The sequence below is a fragment of the Filicampus tigris genome, chromosome 12, assembly GCF_054856515.1.
Source record: "Filicampus tigris isolate MCC_2025a chromosome 12, RoL_Ftig_1.0, whole genome shotgun sequence".
Lineage (NCBI taxonomy): Eukaryota > Metazoa > Chordata > Actinopteri > Syngnathiformes > Syngnathidae > Filicampus > Filicampus tigris.
Genome location: NC_141228.1, coordinates 12620915 through 12646814, shown reverse-complemented (window position 1 = coordinate 12646814; position 25900 = coordinate 12620915). Strand labels below are relative to the sequence as shown.

At 42.4% G+C, this 25900-nt stretch overlaps 1 protein-coding gene and 5 non-coding genes across 6 annotated transcripts; 1 reads left to right on the top strand and 5 right to left on the bottom strand.

The window, feature by feature from the left end:
- Positions 1-415: 415 nt before the first annotated feature.
- Positions 416-529, bottom strand: LOC147138412 (U5 spliceosomal RNA). The gene has a single exon (XR_015089162.1). It is a non-coding gene; the product is annotated as a U5 spliceosomal RNA (small nuclear RNA).
- A 554-nt stretch (positions 530-1083) lies between these two features.
- Positions 1084-1197, top strand: LOC147138411 (U5 spliceosomal RNA). The gene has a single exon (XR_015089157.1). It is a non-coding gene; the product is annotated as a U5 spliceosomal RNA (small nuclear RNA).
- Positions 1198-1749: 552 nt separating this feature from the next.
- Positions 1750-1863, bottom strand: LOC147138410 (U5 spliceosomal RNA). The gene has a single exon (XR_015089161.1). It is a non-coding gene; the product is annotated as a U5 spliceosomal RNA (small nuclear RNA).
- Positions 1864-2445: 582 nt separating this feature from the next.
- Positions 2446-2662, bottom strand: LOC147138409 (small nucleolar RNA U3). The gene has a single exon (XR_015089166.1). It is a non-coding gene; the product is annotated as a small nucleolar RNA U3 (small nucleolar RNA).
- Positions 2663-3518: 856 nt separating this feature from the next.
- Positions 3519-3733, bottom strand: LOC147138408 (small nucleolar RNA U3). The gene has a single exon (XR_015089165.1). It is a non-coding gene; the product is annotated as a small nucleolar RNA U3 (small nucleolar RNA).
- Positions 3734-5317: 1584 nt separating this feature from the next.
- sin3b (SIN3 transcription regulator family member B) lies at positions 5318-25574 on the bottom strand. Its single transcript, XM_086046734.1, has 19 exons — positions 25023-25574; positions 23865-23971; positions 23521-23674; positions 17962-18327; positions 17687-17842; positions 17412-17540; positions 17207-17296; positions 16996-17114; positions 15963-16176; positions 15723-15839; positions 15152-15390; positions 13439-13622; positions 11730-12675; positions 10466-10635; positions 10213-10386; positions 9661-9753; positions 9481-9575; positions 7629-7827; positions 5318-6420 (listed from the first exon to the last, which is right to left on the bottom strand). Exons 1-19 carry the CDS (start codon positions 25143-25145, stop codon positions 6184-6186), a joined length of 3912 nt encoding a protein of 1303 aa, XP_085902860.1. The 5' UTR covers positions 25146-25574; the 3' UTR covers positions 5318-6183.
- Between the last annotated feature and the right edge of the window lie 326 nt (positions 25575-25900).

Sequence of the window (25900 nt, the reverse complement as noted above, 5' to 3'; positions counted from 1 at the left end):
TGTTGCTGCATAAGTAATAAGTAAAATAAGTGGTGTATTTGTAACTCACCAAGAACATTGCGAACATTTTCGGCTTGATTAAAAAGGTGAAGCTTCTGCCGATAGTCGCCTGAGTCTTCTCAGTCAGTGACGTAAGTTAAGACTTTAAAGGGTTGCACCAGATCAGGTGCTTTATCTTCCAAGTGCGACAGATTACCTGAAATATGTTTCATAAAAGACATGTTTTGATTCTAAATTTAATCAAAGCAGCTTCTGCAACTTTTTGTATCTTATGGATGTTATTGTGTGAATACGATTGAATTAAATTATTTTGTCAACGTTCCGTGTTCGTTGTGATATCATTATTGATTAACATTAAAACTATTACGCGAATTGGCATGGAATTCTAAGATGAAATTGTTTTTAACACATCAGAAGCTCCGCTTTCGCAGAGCATCAAAAAATTGAGATAAACTCTTGCTGTTCCTCCCCACGGAAATCTTTAGTAAAAGGCGAAAGATTTATACGATCTGAAGAGAAACAAGAGTGAACTGCCTAATCATTGTCGAAAAGGGCAATCCCATTCCCCGTCATGCTATTTTAACGGATGGTCTCACACAGACGTGTCACCTATTTGTTTTTAGTACAAATGATAGCCCTTTAAATATTTGCTATACGGCATTTGTGTCAGCTGTCAAGCGAGTTTGAACGGCATTCAGAAACGTGGTTTAGTGGTTCTATAGCTTCCATGTAAACGTTGTTGGCGCAAAGGATTGTGGGTAAATGAGCGAACGATCAGCCAATCGTGGCCTCGTTACCGAATGACTTGATGACGTCAAAACCCTTGTTTTTTGAGGCCACGATTGGCTGATCGTTCGATTGTACCCACAATCCTTTGCGCCAACGATGTTTACAAGGAAGATCTAGAACCACATTTCTGGACACCGTTCAAATAGTCTATTTCGGTTGAGAGTTGACACCAATGCCGTATAGCAAAAATTTCATTTGTATTACAAACAAATTGGTGACACGTTTGTGTGAGACCGTCCGTCAAAATAGCATGACAGAGAATAGGATAGCCCGTTTCGATGCGTGTTGAGCAGTTTACTCTTGTTTCTCTTCAGATCGTATAAATCTTTCGCCTTTTACTAAAGATTTCCGTGGGGAGGAACAACAAGAGTCTATCTCAATTTTTTGATGCTCTGTGAAAACAGAGCTTCCTGACATGTTAAAATATAATTCAAACGTGCAGATTACTTCCGTATCCGTGACGTCACAGAACGGATCGACAAGGGACAATATTGATATCATGTTACATCTGTTGGTTCGGCTTAAAGATGGATAATAACAGTATTCTAGATTTGTTACGATTTTACCATCTGTTTTCCTGTGCAGTTAAATTTCAGGCGATGTTAGTTCAACCCTTGTGAGAACTTTTACCCATTTAAAATATGAAACTGACTTACTTTAGTAAAAAATATTCATACTTTGAATGATGACTTTGAATGACGCAGCGAAATCAAGAGAGTATGCGCAGGCGCACGCACACCTCCCATGATAAACAAATGTAACTTCGATTCGGGTGAGGCCTTTTAGTTCCGTTTTGGGCGTGCAGACGGGCAAAAAATATGGATCGTTTGTAAACAATCGTACGTGAAAAATATTACTTTCTTCCACATTCTATATTTGATGATAATATTGACAAACTAGCTTAAATTAGCACTATTATGCACAGTGAGGTATTTTAACTTGATTTTTAACATATTAGGAAGCTCTGCTTTCGCAGAGCATCAAAAAATTGAGATAAACTCTTGCTGTTCCTCCCCACGGAAATCTTTAGTAAAAGGCGAAAGATTTATACGATCTGAAGAGAAACAAGAGTGAACTGCCTAATCAATGTCGAAAAGGGCAATCCCATTCCGCGTCATACTATTTTAACGGACGGTCTCACACACGCGCACACACACACACACACACAGCTCCCCCTGATAGACCAATGAAACTTCGATTCGGGAAGCCTTTTAATTCCGTTTTGATCGTACACTGACGAGAAAAAAAACACTGCATGTGTTGAATATAACATCTTCCCTCATGATTTCATGGAAGCTTGCCAACTAAAGCAGATCACTACATAAAATACGATTACAATCTCTCGGTCATTTATCTTGCTGGTAGCAAAGTTATACATTGAGACGAAATGATATTTACCAACTTAGAACACAAAGTATGTGCAGACGACGCACGCACGCAGCTCCCCTACTAAACCAATGCAACTTCGATTCGGGTGAAGCGCTTTAAATTCCGTTTTGGGGGTGCACTGACGAGAAAAAGCACTGGGTCGTTTGTAATATCTTTTTCACCATGATGTCATGGAAGCTTACTTAAACCTGGAGTTACCAAGTACTTCGACATTTAAAGAAGCAAGTTGAGCATTGCTAGTCATTGATATTCACAAATTCAATAGTAACTACTCTGAACATATTCCTTCTATCAATGCTCCAAAAAAGAAGCAACGAACGTTCATCAATGGTAAAGAACTTCCGATAAAAATCATTATTCTTTTCCAGCTTCACGCTCAGGAAGGAATATCTCCTCTCGTCATCGTAGCTAGCGAGACCAAACACTTTAGAAACACATTTCTCAAGTCAAGAACTATAGAAATGATCCCTGAAAGTATAGTCTTAACTCAACGATGAGCGACGACGGGTAGTCATCTGCGACGGTACTATTTTTACCCAGAACGCAACCTTGAAGGTACTTTTGTCCAAATTCACTAAACCACGACTGCTAAAGTGAAAACTGACCAAAAGTCAGGACAAATTTGATTTAGACGACTTTAAATAATTCAAATGTAGGTTACGTTACCAGTCTTTAAGCCCCAGAATTATTTTTATTTTTTGAAAAGTCAATATAATCTGCCCAGGGCCTTGTGGTTGTGTGAATCAATTTACTTAATTAGGGGTGGTAAACATTTTTAGCTTGAATAACATTTACAATACAGTACTTGACTGTTGCGGAACCTATCACTTTTCCTAATTTTTTGCTAGGTTTTTTTTTTACATATAAACGCTGAATTAAACTACTAGTGCCCCCCAAATGCATGGTAACCTTTTATGTAAATAAATATTTTACTTTCTTTAAGAAAAAATGTCGAAGCAGATCATGCAAAATCTTCTGAACCTTGTCAAGTGGGACATTTAAACTAAGGTACCTCGTCCAAATCAAATTAATATTTTCTTCTGTCATGTCTTTCATCAGATGCGGTATAGACAGAGCATGCGCAGACGGCACACACGTAGCTCACGCGATAGACTTGAATTCCGGAAGCCTTCCAACTGCGTTTAAATAATACACTCACGTGGTGCGATATGTTACAATTTTAGGAAAAGTAGAATCATTTTATGACGTGTATATACTGAACATATATATAATTCGAATAGGTTAATTACGTAATCCAATCATCTTTACTCATACATTTTACACTTCGACAGTGGACATAACATACACTAATGTACTTTGATATTTACCATCATTCACTAACTACTCTGAACATATTCCTTCCATCAGAGCTCCAATAAGAAGCAACGAACGTTCATCAATGGCAAAGAACATATGAATAAATCATTATTCTTTGCCAGCTTCACGCTCAGGAAGGAATATCTCCTCTCGTCATCGTAGCTAGCGAGACCAAACACTTTAGAAACACATTTCTCAAGTCAAGAACTATAGAAATGATCCCTGAAAGTATAGTCTTAACTCAACGATGAGCGACGACGGGTAGTCATCTGCGACGGTACTATTTTTACCCAGAACGCAACCTTGAAGGTACTTTTGTCCAAATTCACTAAACCACAGCTGGTAAAGTGAAAAATTACCAAATGTCAGGACAAATTGGATTCAGACGACATTAAACAGTGTAAATGTCGATTGTATTACCAGTCGTCAAGTCCCAGAATGCTTTGCGACACCTGTTTTACTCTTCGTTATATAACAAAATCACGTATTTTTTTAAATAAAAGGTTAGTGGAAAATCAAATAAAAAAATACATAAGAGTGTTATAATGAGTTTGTGAGCACAGTTAATTTTTAGTTTATACGTGAAAGAAGCAAAACAACTGTACGTCTGTTGTAAAGTTCCGGCAGAAAGTCGGAAAGTAGTACTAGTTCCGCAAAAGTCAAGTACTGCTTTACAAATGTTATTTAAAAAAAACGTTTACCACCCCGAATTAAGTATGCTAATTCCTACCCAATTATGCACCACTCAAACGAAGCAGGATATTACTCTTTATGACAAATTGGAAACACCATTCAACTTTCCCCACGAAAGCTCAAACTTTGAGCTTAACTTGCAAATAGTTTCTGTGCCGCTTGAGGGCAGCCTTTTGATATTGCGCTTACAGTAATGGCCATTTACTGCTTTAATATTGTTAATGGAAGAAAATATTGCAGCGACGCTTTCTTACTCACAAGCACTAATAAACTCAAGACGACTAATTAACAGGAAAACCGTACAATATAAACACATACAATAAAGTAATTGTTTAGCAAAGCTAGCAGTAACACCTGTAGCACAAACCTCGCCCGCTCATATGGTAGCATTTGTTTAAGCAGGTTATTCAACAAATATGAACTTACCGGCATATTGGACACGGAAGGGAGCGTATTAACTCCTTATGAATGCAAATTTAAAAAGTTGGCGAGTTAATCTTAGGTTAAGTCCATCATCCTCAAGAAAAAATGCAGTTATGTAAAGGTGTTCATTGCGCATGCGCTAAGCAAATTGAGACTTGATGCGTTATCACCCAAAATGTAATTAACCTGGCAGAAGAAAACTTTCACACTTAAACGTACTTTAGTTTTATATGTGATATTTCATTTATATACGTAAATATGAATAAATCTATATTAATATACAAGAAACATATCCTCCAATTCTAGACTAACTCATCCCAGAATTAGATGACAATTTCTATTTATTCATCCATTTTCTATAGGCTTCTCCTCAATCCTCATTAGGGTCACGGGTGAACTGGAATTTATCCCAACTGGCTTTAGACGAGTTCACCCTGGAGTGGTCGCCTGCTGATCACAGGGCATATGTAGATAAACAACTACCATTCATACTTACATCCACATCTATGGACGGTTAACCAAATATACATGTTTTGGTTATGTGGGAGGGAGCGAGAACAAACTCCACCACGTGATGAGAGTTGAGATTCAGACCCAGAACCTCAAGCAGCAACAAATACTAAAACATCCCATTCCCCACCATACTAAAGATTGGGATTGTCTTATTTAAATAGTGCTTCAAGATGTGTCCACCATCGACATCTAAGAAGGTCACAACTAGGTTGTTTATTTTATGATAACTGATACAGGATAAATGTTATACATTCTATTTTAACACTGATATTTTTGCTTTTATTTTCAATGTCAGTATGCAAAACGAAAAAGGGGGGGGGGGGGTCAGACAACATAAAGAAAACATTAAGTGAAATCAAGATTATGATACATAATTTCTTCAGTATTAAACCAATCAACTTGTAGGAGTCCTTGTTGTCCCGCTTATGACATGTTTAGCTACGATACAAAATGTGGGGAAAGAAATTAATGCAAACATCAAGGGTTGGCCAACAGCAAACACCGTAAAGAACCACATGATCTGCAAATGGTGTAAATGCATACTGTATATAGAAAAAATACATATGCACATACTTGTCATAATGAAGTACAGGATACACAAACATACATACACGCATTTATACCATGATCTCCTTTGTAGAAACGCGCATTAAATCCACCAACAAGCAGAAGGCTATCTGGCTTTACAAGCTAAAAACTACACGAGACTTTCATTAAAAAAAAAACAAAACAAAACAAAAAAAAAAAATGAAAGACATTCACATTTCTGAAACTATTACCATTATGTGGTCAAGTCTTGTTGACTTTTAGTGCCGGATGATACTGCTGATGCTGAGTGAGAGAATTTTTAAGAGGGTGGGGGGTGTGGTCTCGTGGCCCCCGTGAGTCCACACGAGTTTGACTTTTTCTCCCAACATGCTCACTCCGCACGAGCGAGTGAAGGTACACAAGTACTGCACTGTTTATTTAGTGTAAGGATGTCCATGCATGTAACATCTGTGTGTGTGTGTCTGTGTGTGTGTGTGTGTGTGCCCACACGCAGGTACGAAGCGTCCTCGCTTAAGGCGAGGCGGGGGCTTTGCTACCGCTGTAATGAACGCGGTATCTGTTGACCGCCTGCCCCTTGAGCTCCGTGGACAGGCAGGTGGTCTTGCAGGGGATCATGTCCTCCTCGTCCTCTCCCATCAGCCACTTGTGTACGCTGCGCTCGGCCGAGGCCGTCACGTGCTCGGCCCGCCAGCCCCGGTGCCACTTGGCCAAGCGCTCGTGCTGGCTCGCCGCCACTCGGTGCTGAGACTGAGACAGGAAAGACAGGCCACATAGTTTAAAGCAGTCGGTCTCAAATAGGGTTGCAAATTTCTATGGATCCAATTCCAACTAATTGCTCCAAAACAAAAAATGTTGCTCTACTGCATCTATGCCGGCAATGTATAGTGCCAATCCGAACAACTGAATGCTCTTCCACCAGATCGCACAATTAACCTGGGTTATCCACCTGTTGCCATATAACAACGATTTTGCACCAAGTACGTTTGTGAGCAAATTCAGACAAAAATCATCATCCCACAGATTTTTCTGCTTTTCTGCTTTCAAGGAAGTCAAGCGCGTCAACAGTCTCCTCATTCGCCTACTGATGATGCAGCATTGGAAGCTCAACCCTTTTAAAAGCAGACCTGTGATAATGGCAGGAAGGGGAAACCGCCGTCTCTCTCCTTCCAACCGGCCACACCTTTGTTTTTATATTGTACTGTATTCCTGTGTTTTCTCTTGTTTTGTTAGTCAGGCAGGTAAGAACCACATTTTTGTTTCATAAATATTTAGGTTAAAAATGTTATTTACCCGGTTCGGAAATGTTTTGTTATTTTGGCCTTCCCTTCACCCTGAAATCTTTTGTATAGTTAAGTGTTGATGATGACTCTAAAATAGTAAACATTTGAAATAAATGTCACTAGCAAACTTAAGTTTTTGGTGGCTATTTGCGACTTGGGGGACCCCCAGCTTCATATAATGTCCTGGACAACCCTAAACGGGGCATAACATGAATTACTTCAAGATACAAATTCAATCACAACTTTTGTCAGGTTTAATAAATCACTTTGCATGTACTAAATTAATCAGTTTGAATATACTCCTCCCAGACTGCGCAATATCAACTGCACAGAAATTTAGCAGACAGGTGTGCCAGGTTAGCAGATCAAATCAACCATTTATGGAGCACTTAAAAAGGGCTCAGGTAATGACCATTCATGGCTCACCAGTAGGTGAGCCCCGAGACACTGTGATGTCATTTTCAGTCGACAGAAAGTGGCAAAATGGCCGCCCCCTGAGATGGACAAAAACGGGTTAATTTTGCTGCTTAACTAATATTCCACAAACGCAATATTAATCATAATCAGAATGCCGTGTTTCAAATGGTGTGCCTGCATAGAACATATTCTTGAAATAAATGTTTGGGTTGACTTCTGGGGAGAGGGCGGTCAAGAAAATAAAACGTTCAACCCTACCTTCCTGGCCTTGACCAGCGCTCCTCTGCGGTACATGTAGTCTTCGGAGTTCATGACAAACACCATCTTATGAGTGTTGAGCTTGAAGCGACAGTCCAGGCTGCCGGCGTTCTCCACCCCCAGTTGCCGGTGCCACTCTCGCCTGCAGCGCATCGCCTCTACCTGACGCACCTGCCAACGCCGGAAACGACGAAGGTTCCTGTACAAGACCAACATGCATTCAACTTTTCTCATACGGGGACTTGAACGCCAGAACAGGTACAAGCCAATTTGGTCCCAAGTGGGTGCGAAGAGCATACGCATATCAAACAAACCTAAAAACACAAAAATAAACCAAACATAAGCCTCTAAGATTGAACAAAATCCAATGTCATTAGGCATGACATCACATCTTAGCCATGTTATGATGGCAATAGTTTTACCCTGAAAACATTTCCTCAATAAAATTTGGACTGAAGTGTTTTATTTTTATGCCTTTATAAATTCCTGGGGTTATTTATTTTTACACTAAGAATGTAAAATGTCCTGTTCTGTGTACTTCAAACATTTCCTGTACAGTTAATAAAGGTTTTATGACAGCAACTACGTGTCCTTGGAAGAGATTGAGACTTTTCCATGATTTTGCAATGGAAAAAAATTCATAAAAACTTGGGGGGAAAAATGGTCGACCGGCATACGAGAACAGATTATGTATGAAATAGAGATAGACCGATTATCGGCCGGTCCGATTATCGGGGTCGATATTTGGAATTTTGGCGATTATTATACTTTTTTTTTTTTTTTTTTTTAATTCTAAGGCCGATAAATTAAAAGCTGTTTTATTGCAACTTGCTGCGCTGTGGTTCTTTCTCTCACTGTCTCTCTGTGCTGCGCAACTTGCTCTGCCTCCAAAGCAGATTGCCCCGCCCACAGCACCATCTGATTGGTTCCTTATGCAGTGGGTAACAGCCAATCAGCGTAAAGTGTGTCTCTCTCGCAGCACGGCACAGGAGAAATGCAAGGTATTAAACAGACTTTGAGGAAATGTTAATAAATGTCAGTCTCCTTTAACTGACAACCACTTGTAACATTACTACGAGCCCTTCTATGTCTTTTAAACACAAGCGGCAGTTCTGCTTGCCACAGTAAGCTGCCTTGCCTTGAAGCTAACCGCTCCGTCATTGTCACAATGCAGAGGTGAATGCTTTGTGAACGACATGGCTCCGGAGAGCAGTGAAGTTGCTGATAATATAGGGAAATGTTGATAAAAGAAGTGAGTGCGTGTCTGTGTGTGCAAAAATTGACGGCAGAGTACTGTATGTAAAAGTCCAGTCACATGCATTTAGAGCAAAAAGTGTCATTTTTTCCACTTCCACAGAAAGTCTGAACACCCACAAATAGGCAATGGAGAGAAGACACAGACGTGTTGATGAGATTATTTTTCTGGCTAGTAGCTGCGTTGAGGATGCACGTTTCTGTTTTTGAACTTTAAAACAAAGATGTGTGAAAGATAAACATGTCAGTTACAGTGGATTTTTAGAAAAGTATTTACTGTAGTAAACTTTAAGGAGATGTTTGTTTTCATTGAACTATAAGACATGCATCTGAGCCTGGGAGCTCCCTGCACTTTTTGTTAGACTTGTAAAACAAAGTTGTCTATTTTCTAAAGGTGCTTAAAGGCACTTAAAGTCAAGTTATTTTGACACCATTTTCACCTTTTTTTCTACAAATGAGTATCGGCTTCGAATATTGGTTATCGGCCAGCTTCATCGCTAATAATCAGCATCGGCCCTGAAAAATGCATATCGGTCTATCTCTAGTATGAAATGTCACCTAGTATAAAACCTAAGAGGTGTGAGTTGAACTCGCTTACCGCGGAAGAAAGACGGGCTTGAAAAAGTAGCCGTCTGCTTGTGAACACAGACTTGACTCAGTTCCAACAAACTGCTCCATGTAGCTGGACAAGCACTGAAATAGCATAAATGACATTATTGAATTGGACCAATCACACGGCTTCAATGTTATGCTTGAAAAATATATCTAATGCATTTACTTGAACGTCCAAGGGGTCATCAGTCTGAGCCTCCTCAGTGTCCTGCAGCTCAATGGTCATTGTCACATGACCCTTGTTTTGAATAAACATCACCTGATGAAATAAAAGGCAGATGGAAAGCCATTTGCGACAATTTTATAAAAAGGCACCCAGCGTAGATTAAAGCCATTAAATGTTTCTCATTGAATGAAGAACTCCATCCATCCATTTCTTACAATGATTATCCACATACTGTAGGGACAAACTACAATTTTTGGAATGTTGGAGGAAGCTACACTACCCAGGAAAAACACACACAAGTTCAGGAAGGCCGCAGCCAGATGCAAACCCTCAACACGGACTTACAGTACATATGACTGGACTAATAATAATAAATAAATAAATAAATAAATATAGATACATACACACTTATGCATGTAAATGCTAATGTAGTAATGTAGAAATGTTTCCAATTCTGCCTTACTTTTTCGTAAACATCTTTTCCCATGTGCAGTGTCAAATTTCTGCTTTGACGCCTTTGTTAAAACATATTCAGTTCTGATGAACTCTGACCTTGAAACAATTCTCCTCAGCCATGGCTCGCTCAGCCTTCCACTGGTAGCTGGTCTCCCAGGCGGCTCGCACGCACTGAGAAGAGAGGTTCCCCCCAGCGGCCCCCCTCTTCCTCTCGGCCAGATACAGATCGACCACCTGCAGGCACACCTCGTCGCTCACCAGGTGCTGGAGCTAGAGTCGCGTAAAGCGTTAAACGTTAAGACGCGATGAGCATCAGACCAATAGTGCAGCGCGTGGGACCTTTGCCTACCTGCCGGATGATGTTGTGGATGACCTTGTCGATGGTGAAGCCGATGTAGGCGTGAATGGTGAACATCTCCCGCAGTGTGTCCTCGTACTGAGTCGAGTCAAGGTTGCCATCCAGCAGGCTGCGCACCATGTCCAAGAAGGCTGGGTAGTATTCTTCTAACTCCACCTCACCTGCGCACACACACACACACGCACAAAAGCATGACAAATATGTGACAGCATATGTTGACATCACCGGTAATTTCAACTAGGGATCTGTAAGTGTATCCCGTAGAAGGGTATGAATGTGCACTGTTCTTGACGGTGCAAAGGAAGTCACGCTCATTCATTTCTTTGTTTTTGTTAATAAGTAGGAAAACTACTTAACATTGCAAGGGCATTTTTGACTTGGACGATGGAGTGTGCCATTTGGTGCCGAGCCAAAGTTAAAGTGAATGAGTGGAAGGGGGGCTGCATGGCGCAACAGTGGTGAGTACGTCTGTCTGACACCTGAGGGATCCTCGGTTGAAATTTGGGCTCTGGCCCACCCGTGTACATTGCATGTTCTCCAATTTTTGCATGGGCTTCCTCCCAGATTCCAAAAAGATGCATGAAGTTAGGTTTGTTGATGACTATAAAATGTTCATCGGTGTGAATCAGACTGTGAATGGAGCTGTTTGCAATATTTGGGTCTAATATTTTGGTTGCCTCATTTACATTTGTTTTATACTACAATAATAGAACACATTGTTGAATGAATCCGTCTCAATCGGCTGTACTGAATTTCCTCAGATTGTATAAGTGGTGACAACATTGTGGCATGTGTATAAGAGCCAGCCATCCATGTTCTTTCCATTTACATCCACTTTTGCACTAATTGTCATCATGGTCAGTGTGAGCCTAATCCAAATGACCTGGGCAAAAGTTGGGGTACACTTAAGACGGTTAGCCCGCCAATCAAAGAGCAAACATAGACAAACAAGCCCTTTTGACAAATTAGATTCTTGCATTAAATTTAACATGCAAGCTTTTAATGTGTGAGGAAGTCGAGTTGTTGTTATCCTTTCGGCTTTTCCCCTCAGTGCACGCTCGATTCGCATCATTGATTTGTCAAGTATCCCCCCAAAAAGTACTGGGGGAACATGCTAAATCCACACAGGAAGGCAGAAATGTGAGGATGCCATTAAACATCATAACATTATGAGGTTTTTTTTTTTTTTTTAAACATTTTATCACTGTGAAGACAGCAACACCAAACATGTTCATAAGCGGCTCATCCAACTTACTTGGCTGTTTGAGGCGCAGCTCCATGGCGAGGTCGCATGCCTTTTCCCGCCTCCCTTCGGCCACGAGCAGCCGCTCCCTGCTCTGCTCGGCGCGGTGCTCCAGCAGCTGCCGCTCGGCCTGCCGATACACTCGCAGCAAGCGCGAGCACAGGGTCTGGTGCAGCCGCAGGAAGAAGTACCAGTTGTTGTTGACGAAGAACAGGTTGTAGACGTCGTCCAGCTCCTTCTGGTGCTCGGCTTCGGGGTCACGCAGGTCCACCTTCTCAGCGGCGGCGCCCGAGCTGGCCTCCATAGGTGTGGATCCGGGGATAGGTGTGGTGGCGCTGCTCATAGTTTGGCTGGTGCTGCCAGGAGTGCTGCAAGCCTCGGTGTCCGGAGGTTGGGACGGGCTGCAGCGCCTCCTTCTGGATTCATTGTTTAGTTGCTGCTGGCTCTGGGCCGGGCTTTGACCTTGGGCTGGTTGAGGTTGAGACTGACTAGTGGTTGCTGCTGCTCCTGCTGCATCAGAAGTGTTGGCATTCCCACCTGTTGTTGTTGTTGTTGGTGGTGGTGGTGGTGGTGGTGGGGGTGGGGGTGCTGCTGTTGTTGTTGTCGGCGTCGCCGTTGTAGTTGCCGTTGTTGACGCCGCCCCGCTCGCTCCTCGTTCTCCTCCCTCCTCCGGCTCCACCTCCTCGTCAGTCCAATCCTCCGTGTCGCTGAGCTCGCCGCGGCGCGAGAAGAAGAGGTCGGGGACGAAGTGCTGGATGATGCGCTTGATGTGGTCCTTGTCGTCTTTGTGAATGGTGGGCTGGCGCTTGACGTGGTAGATGATGAGCGCGGCGGCGTCCTCCAGGACCTGCTTGTCCTCATACGTAAACACCATGTGAGGCTCGCTGGCCGACGGCGCGCTGGAGCCGTTGCGAGACTGCTGGCCAACGCCTCCTTCTTCTGTGCTCTGCTCCTGTCGCTAAAACACAAGCGCGAAGAAGAGCTTGGAATAGGCTGCATCAACTCTCACAGGAATATTTGTCCCCAAACGTGCATTTTGTGAAGCTATTTCCAAAAGCACAAGTGTGAGAAAAGATAAGTTTATTTGCTTTTTGTATTTTCATCATTGAGTCTCACTGCCTGATGCTTGGGGATTTTTGATTCTTGAACGTTATTCTTGTGTGCTGCTACAGTCCACTTTTTCTGTTATAAAGCCGGAGTTTGCCCATTACAGGAATCATAAAAGGCTCGTTCTATTATTTTCCCTTCTGTGTACAATTTGTGAAGATGGTATTGGGCAGTCTCGAGAGATGGGAATGTGTTTGGTCAAACACACAGCAGCTGCCTCAAATGGTTTACACAAACAAAATTACTCATACAAAATTCAAAAATCACTTTGAGGCAAATTATGCTGATGGCCTCTTAAAATAAACCAAGCTGGTAACACAACAATGCACGGGTGGGATTGGAAGTAGTAGACATTAAACAACCATTTACTTGTTTCATGTATTATAACCACAACAGCAAACAAATACATTTTAAGATGATTGAACTCTACAGGAGCTCATCATTGAAGCCCCTGGACAAAACGTGAAGTAAGAAGAAGTAATGAGCCAGACTTTTCTATTGACTAAATTATGTGGGTGTTGTTAGTGATTCTGCACTGAACATTGCACAATATCTATTAAGATATCACACTGTTACTGTGTAGTTGAAAAAAAAGGAAAAAAAAAAGGATTTACCTCATCGTAGACACTTTCTATCTCATTGAGGAGACTCTTTGAGCGCAGAGCCTTCATGTCATTCTGTTTGAAGTTGACTCCTTGGTGGTCCAGGGACTTGAGGTAGGCCTTCTCATACTGCTCCCTCCAGATCTTGTTGAAACCCTGCTGGGCCTCTCTCCACTCTTCTTCCTTAGCTTTCAACCTGTGAACCACAATGCAGGTTCAATTGGAAACTCTTTAAAGTGGTCATATGAATGTCGACTGCCGTGGCAGCTTTCAGTCAGTTCAGACAGCAGCCTTTAAGTTGAAGTTTAACATAACTACATATGCATAACATACACTTTACAGCCATGACATTAGGCACCGGGACTAGCCCTTTGGTTCTCCAGGAATCGTTCCGTTTTTAAAACGTCGGTGCCACATTTCGATTCCTAATATGCTTTGCGGAGGAAGCCGCCCAAAACAAACAATGTACCAATAGTGCACGCATGGCACAGAGCTAACGACAGACACGAGCTAAGTATAACCAATAAGAAATGTGTGTGCGCCGCGCCGCGCCGGCAAGCAGCAAGTGCCGGCGAGCACACAGACAGCAACGAAGACGACAGGATAATGCTCGCAGGGTGAGATGATTATGGATGTTCGACACAAGTCAAAAGTGTGGCTGCAGTTCATAAAAAAAAAGATCAAGCTGCTCAGTGCAACACGTAAAAAAATAATCTCGTGCAAAGGAGGTTGCACGTCTAATATGATTAAACATCTTTTAACATTGGGTAGAATTGTCCGAGTGTTCGGTGTTTGACTCCTTGCGTCGACCTACCGGTGTTTTGAAATTCCTTCCTACCTGTCGACGCGTCCTACCAATGCTGAGTGCGCTTGCGCACGCATGCTCACAACGCTGGTAGTGAGGTGGCCGACCCTCAGCCAAGTGATACGGACCGCACCGCAATCAGAATCGGGTAAGTATACAAATGAAATATGTTTAATGCCCACATCAAGCAAGCAGTTTTGCTTTTTATTTGCACACTTGGCTTGCCCATAATGGGTGTTAAGTAGCATGCTATAAAGCTGCTTTATGGCATTTTATTTTCTTGAGGTTCTCCAGAATAAAGTTCTCGTGGATAATTCATGCTCATAGATTTGATAATATATTTGTCAAAAATATCCGTTGAGAAAACCATAGGAAAAGTCATAAACAGTAGAAAAGTTCATGATACAAAAAAAAAAAAAAAAAATCGGAATCGAATCAAGGAACCGGGATCGCCCAAATTCAAACAATGCCCAACCCTATTAGGCACACATGCGTAATCTAATAAAACCTCTATCAAACATTCCGCCTGTTGAATAAAATTGTATTGTATTGTATTGTATAAAGTAAAAAACCCTCAGCTTTGATTCAGTCGCTCCGGGATGTATTAAATTCAATAATCTGTAGTTTTGTGATGTACAAGTGTATGGCATCACAGAAGAACTGTGTCTTACATTTAGATATTGTACATGAGAGGGGCATAACAGTGCCAGGTCGAAGTTAACTAAAAGCACAATCATAAATACTGTTAAATGAATACCCTTCTTACAGCACCAATCAAAACTGAGCATCAATTTCAGTATTACATTATATGGCATACTACTCAATACTGCTCATGTGAGATACTGTGGCCACTGACTGTAAAATACCTCAATTAATTTTCAACACAGCCGTTTATGGTCTAGAGAAAATAGAGCTCTGACCTCTTGAGCACCACAGGCACTGCCGTGGCAGGACTCCTCTTAAGCCCCTCAATGATCTCAGGGGCCTTGTCGCCGTAGATCCGATATACGGCGCGACGCTGGATGACCTCGGAGGTGCCGCCCAGGCAGTCGTCTAGCCGGAAGCGATCCTGGTCCTCTGGCGAGAGACGCGACAGCTTCTTCTGGACGCTCTCGAGCACTCGGATGGTGGCCAGGTTGGTTTCGAGAACAACATCCAACTGGTGGGGAGATTTAGAAATTTAAATATTGTAATTAAATTAATTACATTGAATTAATTTAAAATTTTATTAAACCGGAACTGCCATCCACACGATTTGGGAACGGGGATTTTGGGTGCGAGTCCAAGCTCTACTGTTCCCGGTCTCGGTTTTTGTCAAATAAATTTCCTCAAATCTTTAGAGGGGGGAGTCCATTCATCCCAAATTTTTCTGATTCATGTTAGGGCCTACATCCCTAATCACCGCGAATGAGCGTGACGTAGACAGTACGCACTCTCTATAATGACTGCAAAGGTTTACATAGTTAAAAAATATGAACATGTATCTCGTACCTCAAATCTTTCGTCCTCACAGCGGTGCAGCTGTTCCTCATAAGGAGTCTTCTTGGAGCTGACGAAGGTGGAGTCCTCTGACCAGGAGGGGAATGACACCCAGGTGTCATTCAACACCTAAACACATCATTGCAAAGCATCAGTGGCAAGGTTGTCTGCGCAGATAATTGTTAGTTGTGTACCGTGCATTTATCTGTCAATTACATGTTGCAACAGTAACTGAATGGGAAGGAGACACACCTCTTTGCATAAGGCGGTGCGCCCACTGCATTTAGGCTGCTGGTAGGTCTTGGGCAGCGCTCTGTAGCTGGAACCCAGGCGTTTGCAAGAGGCATAATCCACCTCCCTGCCTCCTCCTCCCTCCATGTAGCGATCAGATAGCCCCGACATGGCATGAGAGAGCTCTTTGTCTCCCAAAAAGGACTTGAACTGTGTGTACACTTCAGGAAACTTCCTGGAAAGCGTTTGGATTCAATCATGAGTGACAAATATCAGGATTCCAGATACTGTTTACTTTTTTTTTTTTTTTACCTAATACTATTAGACCATTTACTGTGATGGGAGTAACATGCTACAAAGTGGTGTCATATATTGCTTTTAATATAATACGGTGATGCATTATCCATATGTTTCTGTGGTAGCTTTACAATCGCATGGTCTAAGTCATTCTAAAATGCAATTTAAGAATTGACCAAAACTGTGATATTTATTTTGTTATTTGCTGTTCCCTAGTTTGAGGGGAAGTGCTGACCTCAAACTCAGATTTGCGCTCCCATTATTTTAATATAGCTCATCACAGAAGAGGCGGCAAAACAGGAAAGTGCAAATTTTGTGTGACGCCAGGAAAACTCTCTATACTGAGAAGAACTGACTCACAAAAATCCCAGTAACACTAAGTTATGAGGGCTTTCACTCTGAAATCAGAAATTGAGGTCATCTTTCTTTTAGCACTTTTATTTTCTAATAGACTCTCACGGCGCTTTAGCAGGATTCAGAATATGCAGAAGTGCTGTAAGTGAAATTGCAGATTTTCATTTTAAGATTTGAGACTACCTTGACCGCAGCCATGTGAAAGAGCACTATTTCTAAATATTTCTCATCATGGTATAGCACTTCATGTAGGATGAGCTGCGATAAATTGTATTTCAGCATTTAAAATGTCACACTTGATTATACAATATAAGTAAATACTTTTAAAATGGATGAATGTAGTGATACGTTACATTTTAGGAGTAGATTGCCCTACACTGGTCATTTTCCGCTTCCTACTTACCCCAGGAAAGGAGTGACGAGCTGGAGTAACTCAGCTCCCGATACCACCTCCTGGTTGAACAAGGCAATGCAGCGCAGGAAGTTCTCATACACTTCCTGGCTTTTAAACAGGCGGCGAACCTGAAGTACGAATCACATTGATAGGGATGCTATAGAACCTGTACAATAACACAGCACTAATCTACCATTGAATAAGGTCAAAGATTGCTCACCTTATCAAAGAAGGAGAACTCTCGCAAGACTCCATGTTTGCCAACTGAAGCGATGGACTGGTCTTTGGTACAGGAATACTTCATTTTTTTCTTTAGGAGGGAAAAACATGTCATGTTGAAATACTCTGAAGTACAGATACAATATATCGCCAAGTTTCTTTATACTCTGACATCAAACAAGTAGTAAACTACTCCAGTGCACTACCTTGAGTAGTGGGGACATGTGTGGCAGGAGTATGGGTCTGGGCCGCTTTTTGTTCTGTTTGGTTATCAGGTCGTCATCCTCCGCTCTTTTCAGCTGCTCTTTCGCTCCCGTCAGTGAGTTCCCGGTGAACTATTGATAACACATTGGATCGTGTCTCACTGGGCTGGATATCAATTAACTACAATAGATTCTGAATGCTACATGTTAAGCTCATTGTTAAGAAGATAAAGGTTATCAGCATGACATTTGGCTAACGTCGCTTCTTCTCTACTGACCAGCGATCTCTTGGCGTCCGGCAAGAACTGGCCAAACTCGGCCAGCAGGTCCTCTTGTCCCTTAAAAAGACTGGCAACTTTGGAAAAGACTTCATCTTCAGTCATCCCGCTGGTACCTCGATTGCCCCGGCTCTCCTTCACCTCCAGCTGCTCTTTCTGTTCGATGGAAGGCAGGGAGAGTATTATCAAAATGGAAGGCAAAAAGGCCACAGCATAGCCATGACTAGCAACTTAAAACTGCACAGTGCAGTGCTAGCTCTGGAACAAAGTATCACCTGATAAGTGTGAAGAATCTCTAGGAAGGCTCTGTAGATCTCCGGGTGGTCCAGAAAGCGGTTTTTGATCTTGTTTACGTAGCTGATGGCGCTGTCGAACTCGACCGGGCTGGTCTCCGAGGCAGGCGGTGACACAGACGAGCTGGCGGCCTGATTCTGACTCTCTCTGCTTGCCAAGGGAAGGGACAGTCTGCTTGGATTTTCCGGGGGGCCGGCTGAAGTTGAGGAAGATAGGGACTCTGCCGAGGCCGACTTCACGTCGCCGGTGTGGGCTGGTCCGGCTTCAGAGGTGGTGGCGGACGCAGCACCGGAGGTCGATGTCACAGTGGAGGTGGTGACAATCTTCCCCTGTTGGCCAGGCGACACCTGAATAGATGACAAATTGAAGTCCAAGTGCTCTGACAGGCTGTGCCGCAGTAGAAGAGAACGTTTCATTCATCTTTGACAAAAGTAGCAAACAGTGAAAGATTGCCCAGATAGTGGACACAATTTTAATCATGTCATTCTAACACTTTAGATACTTCCTCCCTACTATTGAGTGTTTTGGTTCCAAAAAGCGCATTAAATATCTGCATAATGAACCAAAACACCAATGCGTTATGTTATTATGGTTGCAGGTGAACAGCTCTATCATGTGGTTGAGTCTCAACATTTAGCTTCACTGTTTTGTTTTGGTACTTAAAGCGTACTTGCCAACAGCAGCGGTTCTAACTGAAAAAAAAAAAATCCTCTGAAAAGCCACTTTACACCACCAACGCAGCTTTACCACAGCAGACAGCCAAACTGGTACACTGAGCAGCTCAAGAGCCCAAAATGTCCTTCACAAGTCAAAGGAGACCACAGAAGTACAAGAGAGCGAATATTCAATCCAAAAGTTATTTACTCCAGCAAATGTTTGGTGGAATGAATGAAGAAAAAGCAACTTTGGATGTTCACAGCCTGTTGGATTGCACAAAGCCCATTTGAACTGTTTACATTTGAAAATCCCACTGCAAATCTGATGTGAAATTTCTGAACATAGCGGTTTATTTAATTGCAGCAAGTACCAGGGGTCTATTGGTGTAAGGCTGTGAAAAAGGCATAGTGTCTGTTAGAATATGCTCAAAAACAGACAAAAGTGAGCAGCATGCATCTGAGGAAATAAAAACAAAACTAACGCAGTTTCAGACAAGGCACAAGAGGAAGGAAAAAAAGGAAAACATCTTTTTTACAGGCAAGGAGCATATTGAACAGTTATGAAGCTTTGTGAAATTGATTATAAAATCTACACCTGTTTCAATAGAGTCCATTTTTTTAATGTTTTATTTTTCAATTGGAATCCTATGTAATTGTGCTTGCCTATGTATGGCATGTATTTATTTACATTTCTGATACTGTATTACAACCTCTCTTATACACTTAAGAGGAGCTGTCTATGGCTTGCTTACAATTTTTCTATACATACCTCGTGTTTGTCCTGTATGGAATAACTCCACTTAGTTTTCTGTTCAACTTTTCAATAACTGTTTTTCTCCCCCCACCAGTGCTTTCTTCTTCCTTTCCATAATTCTCAGGGTCACTATCACTGCGTACAGCAGCACTACAGCGACATGTGACGGGCTGTGATTGCTGTGGATGTCCGGCGAGGTTTTTAAATTGTCAAAACATTTACCACGAAAGTCACAGCGTGGATGAGAAACCTATTTGGCCATAGTTAAGAATTGATGCATCCAGCTAAATGTGACATTTTGGAACAGGGTGGACCAACTTGGAGGCAGTCTGTAGAGTGATGGGAAGCACCGCATTCCACGGCATCTGACACTTGCTGCCTACCAATCTTAAGATGAGACATCAGTTTAATTTACCTACAATGCCGGCTGAGGCATTCCTGTTCATAATGCTTGATGTTGAATGTTTGTGTGTGAACAAGTAAGTGAGAGAGCGAGCGAGGGCAAAAGAAAGAGCATGTGCAAGTTAGTGATTTAGTTGCCAGAAAAATAAAATCAATCATTTTTCACTGACTTTGGTGCCAAGCCCAGCTGACTTAGCTAGAGGGTGCGAGGCCCGCAAACGTGCTCCAAAGCTGCCCAGTGTTCATGTTTCATTTGCAGAAAGTGTTGACAGAACGTGAGAAACGCAAGGTACCCCATCAGATTGCGACGGGCCACTGAGGACCGCAAAGCCAACCGACAATCCCCCGTGGTCCACTAAAAACCTAGCAAAACTTGAACATAGACGCAAAAATGCCAAAATCCCACGCAGACTACGTTTTATGAAAACAGGCCCGTCATGGCCACCAGGAACATACAATGGACGGAAAAGGTATGTGAACCCTTTGGAATTTCATTTTGGAAAAGTTAAATTGATCATAAAATGTAGTCTGATCTTCATCTAAACTGCACAAATAAACTAAAACCGTTTGCTTAAACAAAGACAGAATTATGTTTTCGTATTTTTATTGAAAAAACGTAAACACTCACAGGACAGGGAGGAAAAGGTAGGAGAATTATTGGATTTAATACATTAACTGGTATTCCCGTCCTTTGGCAGCAAAACCCCCAACCCAACCATTTACTGTAGCTGCAGATCAGACGTGCACATCGGTCAGGATGAATTTTGGACCATTCCGCTTTACAAAAGTGTTGCAGTTCTGCCAGATTCCTAGAATGTCTAGTGTGAATAGCTCTCTTGAGGTCATGCCACAACATCTCCCTCGGGCTGAGGTCACAATTTTGACCGGGCCACTCCAGAACACGTATTTGCTTCCTCTGGAGCCATTCTGTTGCTGATTTTGTTTCTGTGTTTTGGATCATTGTCCTGTTACAACACCCATCCTCTTTTGAGCTTCAACTGTTAGGCAGAAAGCCTTCAAGTTCTTCTGCAAAATATCTTGACACGTTTGGTGAATTGATTTTTCCATTGATGGTAGTAAACTGTGTAGACCCTGAGGTAGCAAAGCATGTCTACATTATGATGCTCCCTCCACCATCCATCACTCTCAGCAGGGATAATGTTTTGAAGTTGGTGTGCTGTGCCATTTCCCCCCCCATATGCGGCATTGTGTTTTGCTCCCAAACATTTAACTTTGCTTTAATCTGTCCACAGAATGGTTTGCCAGTGGAACATCCAAGACATGCTCTTTAGTAACTTCAAACATGCTGCAATTTTTTTTTAGACAGCAACAGCTTCTTCCTTAGTGTTTTCCCATGAAACATAACAATTTCCCAGGCCAGATGCACACAAATAAAATGGGACTGTTTTGACCCTTACCGAACAACGATATCAAATGCCCAGCTATCTTATATAATATAAGATTGTCCTGATAGATGAAACTTTTAGCTGAGGTGTATTAGTTGTGGATTTGTCCCGATAACAGGATCCAAAATGAGTTGGGCCGACAATCTTCAATATTAAGCGTTGAAAACAAACCAAGAATCTTCATTTGCGTGGAGAAGGTCGACTACTCTCGAGCTATTTGACTCAATGGACTAAGACTTGAATGGAATGTAGCCAATCAAAGAAGATCCCTGACTACAAACAAGGAGACGGCGGTAAAAATAAAATAGTGTTTTTTTTTTTTGCTTGTTTCGTTTTTTATAACAAAAGTGGGTTGCCCAGATGGCAGGAAATATTTTTAAAAGCAAGTATTTTCTTGCTGACATTGCTATTTTACAACGCTTCCGCCTGCCGTCCTCGTCGGAAACGCTTAGCAACCATCGTCACATACCTGGAAGCCTCTGCCCGTCTTCGTGTTTTTAAGAGCACGCGAGATCACGCAAGAGCTCTGCCTTGGAGGACTGGATTCTAGAATGGTGGTGTTCTGTGTTGAGATTATCGGAGCAGACCACACACATACACACAATACGACCAAAACTGTTAAATGCCTGATTGTTTTATTTTTATGTGTGGGCTCTGTCATGGACTATAAAAATGTAGGATTTGAAAAATTCAAGAGTTAAAAAAAAATGTATGCATGTACCAGGCCTAGGTCTTCAGCGGACTCTCTAGGGTTCTTTTTTACCTCACTGAGCATTGTGTACTGTGCTCTTGCAACCATCTTTACAGGACGGCCACTCGTTGGAAGAGAAGCAAGAGTGATGAACTTTCTCCATTTATTGACATTTTGTCTAACTTTGGACGGATGAACATTAAGACTTTTAGAGATACTTTGTAACCCTTATCAACTTCATACAGTCAACAATTCTTAATTGTACTTTGTAGATCTTCGGAGAGCTCTTTTGCGCAAGGCATGGTACACATTAGGGAATGCTTCTTGATAAGGGACAGTTCTAAACTGGTGTGTTTTATAGTGGCCAGAGTAGCTATAAGCAACACCTCCAATCTTGTAATGACAAGATTGTGCTCCAGGTTGGCTCAAAGCTGACTGATTAGCTTTTGGAGAATTTCTCTTATGCTTTCTTCCCCATCCTGTGAATGTTTGTATGTTATTTTTGTTATTGTTATTTTTTTATGTTCTAAAAATTGTTTGTCTGATATTAATTTAGTCAGACTCAATTCATTTATTGTTGTGATTTACAAGAATCTGATACCACATTTTATGATCAATTTGTGCAGAAATTTAGGAAATTCCAAAGTGCATATCCTTTTCCCTCTCACTGTAGTGTAAACAATTGCACTTACCAAAATGTGAACTACTGATTTAGCATGCAAACTGCATGTTAGCCTGGCAAGCCACACCCACTAGGAAAGTGGGTCTGGAAAGCATGTCGTCCTCCGCGGCTGAGCCTCAGTTTAAAACGAACCGTCCAATCAAATTTGTTTATTTGCTATGACGTATCCTTTGTGCGCAATGTCACTCTTTGGCAGCAGAAGTCCATCATCATTCAAAACGGCGCGCGGGAGAGATGATTTTTAACATCATTCAGCATTAAATCAGTTTTAAATAACCAGAAACACAGTCATAAAAAACCCAGCAGCTGAAGCATTTATTTCAAAAGAAGATGTGTTTTTGTGGCCTATTTTGGTACAGTTGAGTCTATTGGGTATGCCTGCATACCAGTGACTAAAACACTGGACATCTAAGCCATCGTTTTTTTACCAGCTAGCTGCCCTGTATGTAAAGGGATGGATGGGGGGGATGAAGCACACTCATGAACTTACCGGCTTTTAGTAGTATCTAGTATATATCTACATAGTATCTATCAAAGGTAGAAAATAGGGGAAGCGCCGCCAGCCATGATCAGAGTGTGAAGTTTCGGATCAAAGTCTCACTGTCCATGAAACTGATGGTGTTTTGGTACATTTGTTTGATTTACTTGCAGGTTTAGTTCCCAATTAGTGACGATGTGAATTTGAGTGTGAATAAATGATTGTCTGTATCTACATGTGCCCCGTGACTGACTGGCAACCACTGTTAGTGTGTAGTCTGCTATTTGTATGATGCCAGCTGGGATGGTCCCCAGACCCACGCAACCCTGAAAAGGTTAAGATGTATAGAAAAGGGATGGGTGGATTGATGCACTCACTACACACGCCACTTGAGTAGAAAACGATCACTGTCCCACTGATGTGGTCGCCAATTTACCGGGAATGCGGTGTGAAAAGTGGCTACCGTCTCACCTGTGTGGAGAAAGGTGACTGAAGGAAGGCAATTCCATTCTTTGGGACCTCTATCCGATAACCAGGGGGAAGGAAAGCGTTGAAGCCCAATACTAAGTCGGGGTGTCCATGAAAAAGTTGTGACACTCGGTTTATTACTCCTGGAGTGTCAATGCTGCAGAAGAGAACGGAGGGGGTACAAAATAACAGCCATTAAATTAGTGATTAAATAAAATGCATTATTATGTTTGAATGTTGAGCAAACTGAAATGTAAAGCATTGCAATAAAGTCCTGCAAACAAACATCACAAACCTAAACGTTTGCATTTTAAGTAGATGCAGAAGAGTGGATAGATGGGAAATACCTCTGTGATTTGAACTCTTTCATGATGTCGAGAAACTTGTTGTATATGCCAGGGTCGTTGGCAAAGCGTATTTTAACCTGGTCCAGGTATGACAAGGCATCTTCAACCTGCAACACACGTCGGAAACATTTGGAGCATTAAGCACACCACAGAAGCATTTTAGCATGGTCAAATAACGAAGCAGGATGCTGAATCAGCTCTGCTGCAGTTCAACAGCGTACGCTTCATATTTAGCTCAATAAGCAAATGACCGCGACGAATTTGTACGCGAACACACACAAATGCACAGCGGAATTTCCTCAATGGTACTTGTACACGTTTCGAACACGGCGTATATTGTCATTGTCGCATCCGAAATCTCTATCAACAAATACTCAAGTAAACAGCTGTACGCGGTGTACAGCAAGTAAATAAATAAATAAATGAATGAATGCGTGGCTACCAAAACACGCCAGAAGGCTTTTGTTCACTGCTTCGTGTCTTTCTTTATTCGCCACAGGCAAGTTTGGGATTAGGTTACGATGAAATAATGTATATTCACACAAAGCATTGCCAGATATCTTTTGGAGGGCTACTCGTGTTAGCATTAGCCAGTCGAACGACGATAATAACTCCTCGAACACCTACACACGCATGCACATTTTGACACTCGAGGTTTATTCGTCGCCCATTTTAACCACCGCACGGCGGAAAAAATGCGAACACTGCAATACGAATAAACGTTAAGAAGCCGCTAATCATGTGGAGTAGCCTCTCTCGGTTAGCCTGACTGACGTCCTCCACTTTGTTCAGGGTGGCTGAAAAAGAGAACAAGGAGGAACTTCCCACAAGCGAGCTTTTTTTCGAGTTCACATTTGCTCTCCGTGGCCGCCAATGACATAGTGAAATGAGAAAGTAGCGCAAACAGTGTCACTCGACTGTCACTTGTGACGCTCGCTCATACAAAATATACTTCGCACATTTAATCTTAAATCTTAATGTTGTGCTGTTGATAAATGCATTACTTTTCATAGGCCAGTGAGCTCCGCGGGTTTAGCCAACAACGCTTTCACTCGTCTCGACGTTCGGTGCTTCAAACAAGGCAAGCCCGGTGTAATAAAACAAAATGGTTGTGACTCTGAGGGGACTTTTCCTCCCCCTTTGCTGTTGTCTTCTTACCTTGAGCTTCTGGAAGTGCTGCTGCTGCTGCTGCTGCTGCACTTGCTTTTGTGTTATAACGAAAGGCTTGTCTTGAATTTGGTTGATTTGTTTCGCCGTGCTGTGCGCCTGGATCTTCGCCATGATCCCGGCGACGGGAGGCTGCGGGAGCCCAACTTGCGAGGGAAGCTTCGGTGTCGCTTCGGCGGGTTGGCTAGCCGACAAAGCGTCCTCTCGGTCGGGGAGCCAGCCTGCCACCAGTGAGCCAGCGAGCAAAGCAGCCTTACTTTGCCTGGCTCGGGCAGTCTCGCTCTGCACGGCGCTAACGGACGGAAAATCCAGCCGAGTGGAGGCAGATGACAGACAGGCTGCTACTCGACCAGACTTTAGCGAAACATCGTCGAATTGAACGAGCGGAGTCAAGACGCATCTGAGGAGGGGGAAAAAAGCGGAGGGACAATGGTTGCCGTTTTATCGTGTTTAAAATAACTATCGCCTGTCTCTTTAAATTCGGCGGCAGCGCTGTTTCTCGGCGTCCGGAAGCCAGAGTCAAGAGAGGAAAAAAAGGGAGTGAAGAATTCCAGTGCGCATGCGCCACTATGGGAGGAGCTCAATTCACAAGAATGAGAAAGCTCCACTCCCACTACACTGCTACAAAGGAGCCGTGTTGCTTCATGAGAAATCACAGCGTACGCATCGAATTTACAACCACCACACAGGCAAGGAAGTTTAACAACGAACCGATCACTAGACTACATCAACCGGGGGTTTACAATTAGCAGCTTTGATAAGCCTCCTTCCTATGCGTAGTACAGGGTTGCAAACGTTCATCAGGACAGCATGCCATTACAAGAAAGACAGGAAGAAAAAATGATCAACGTAGATTTATTAGCGCAAGA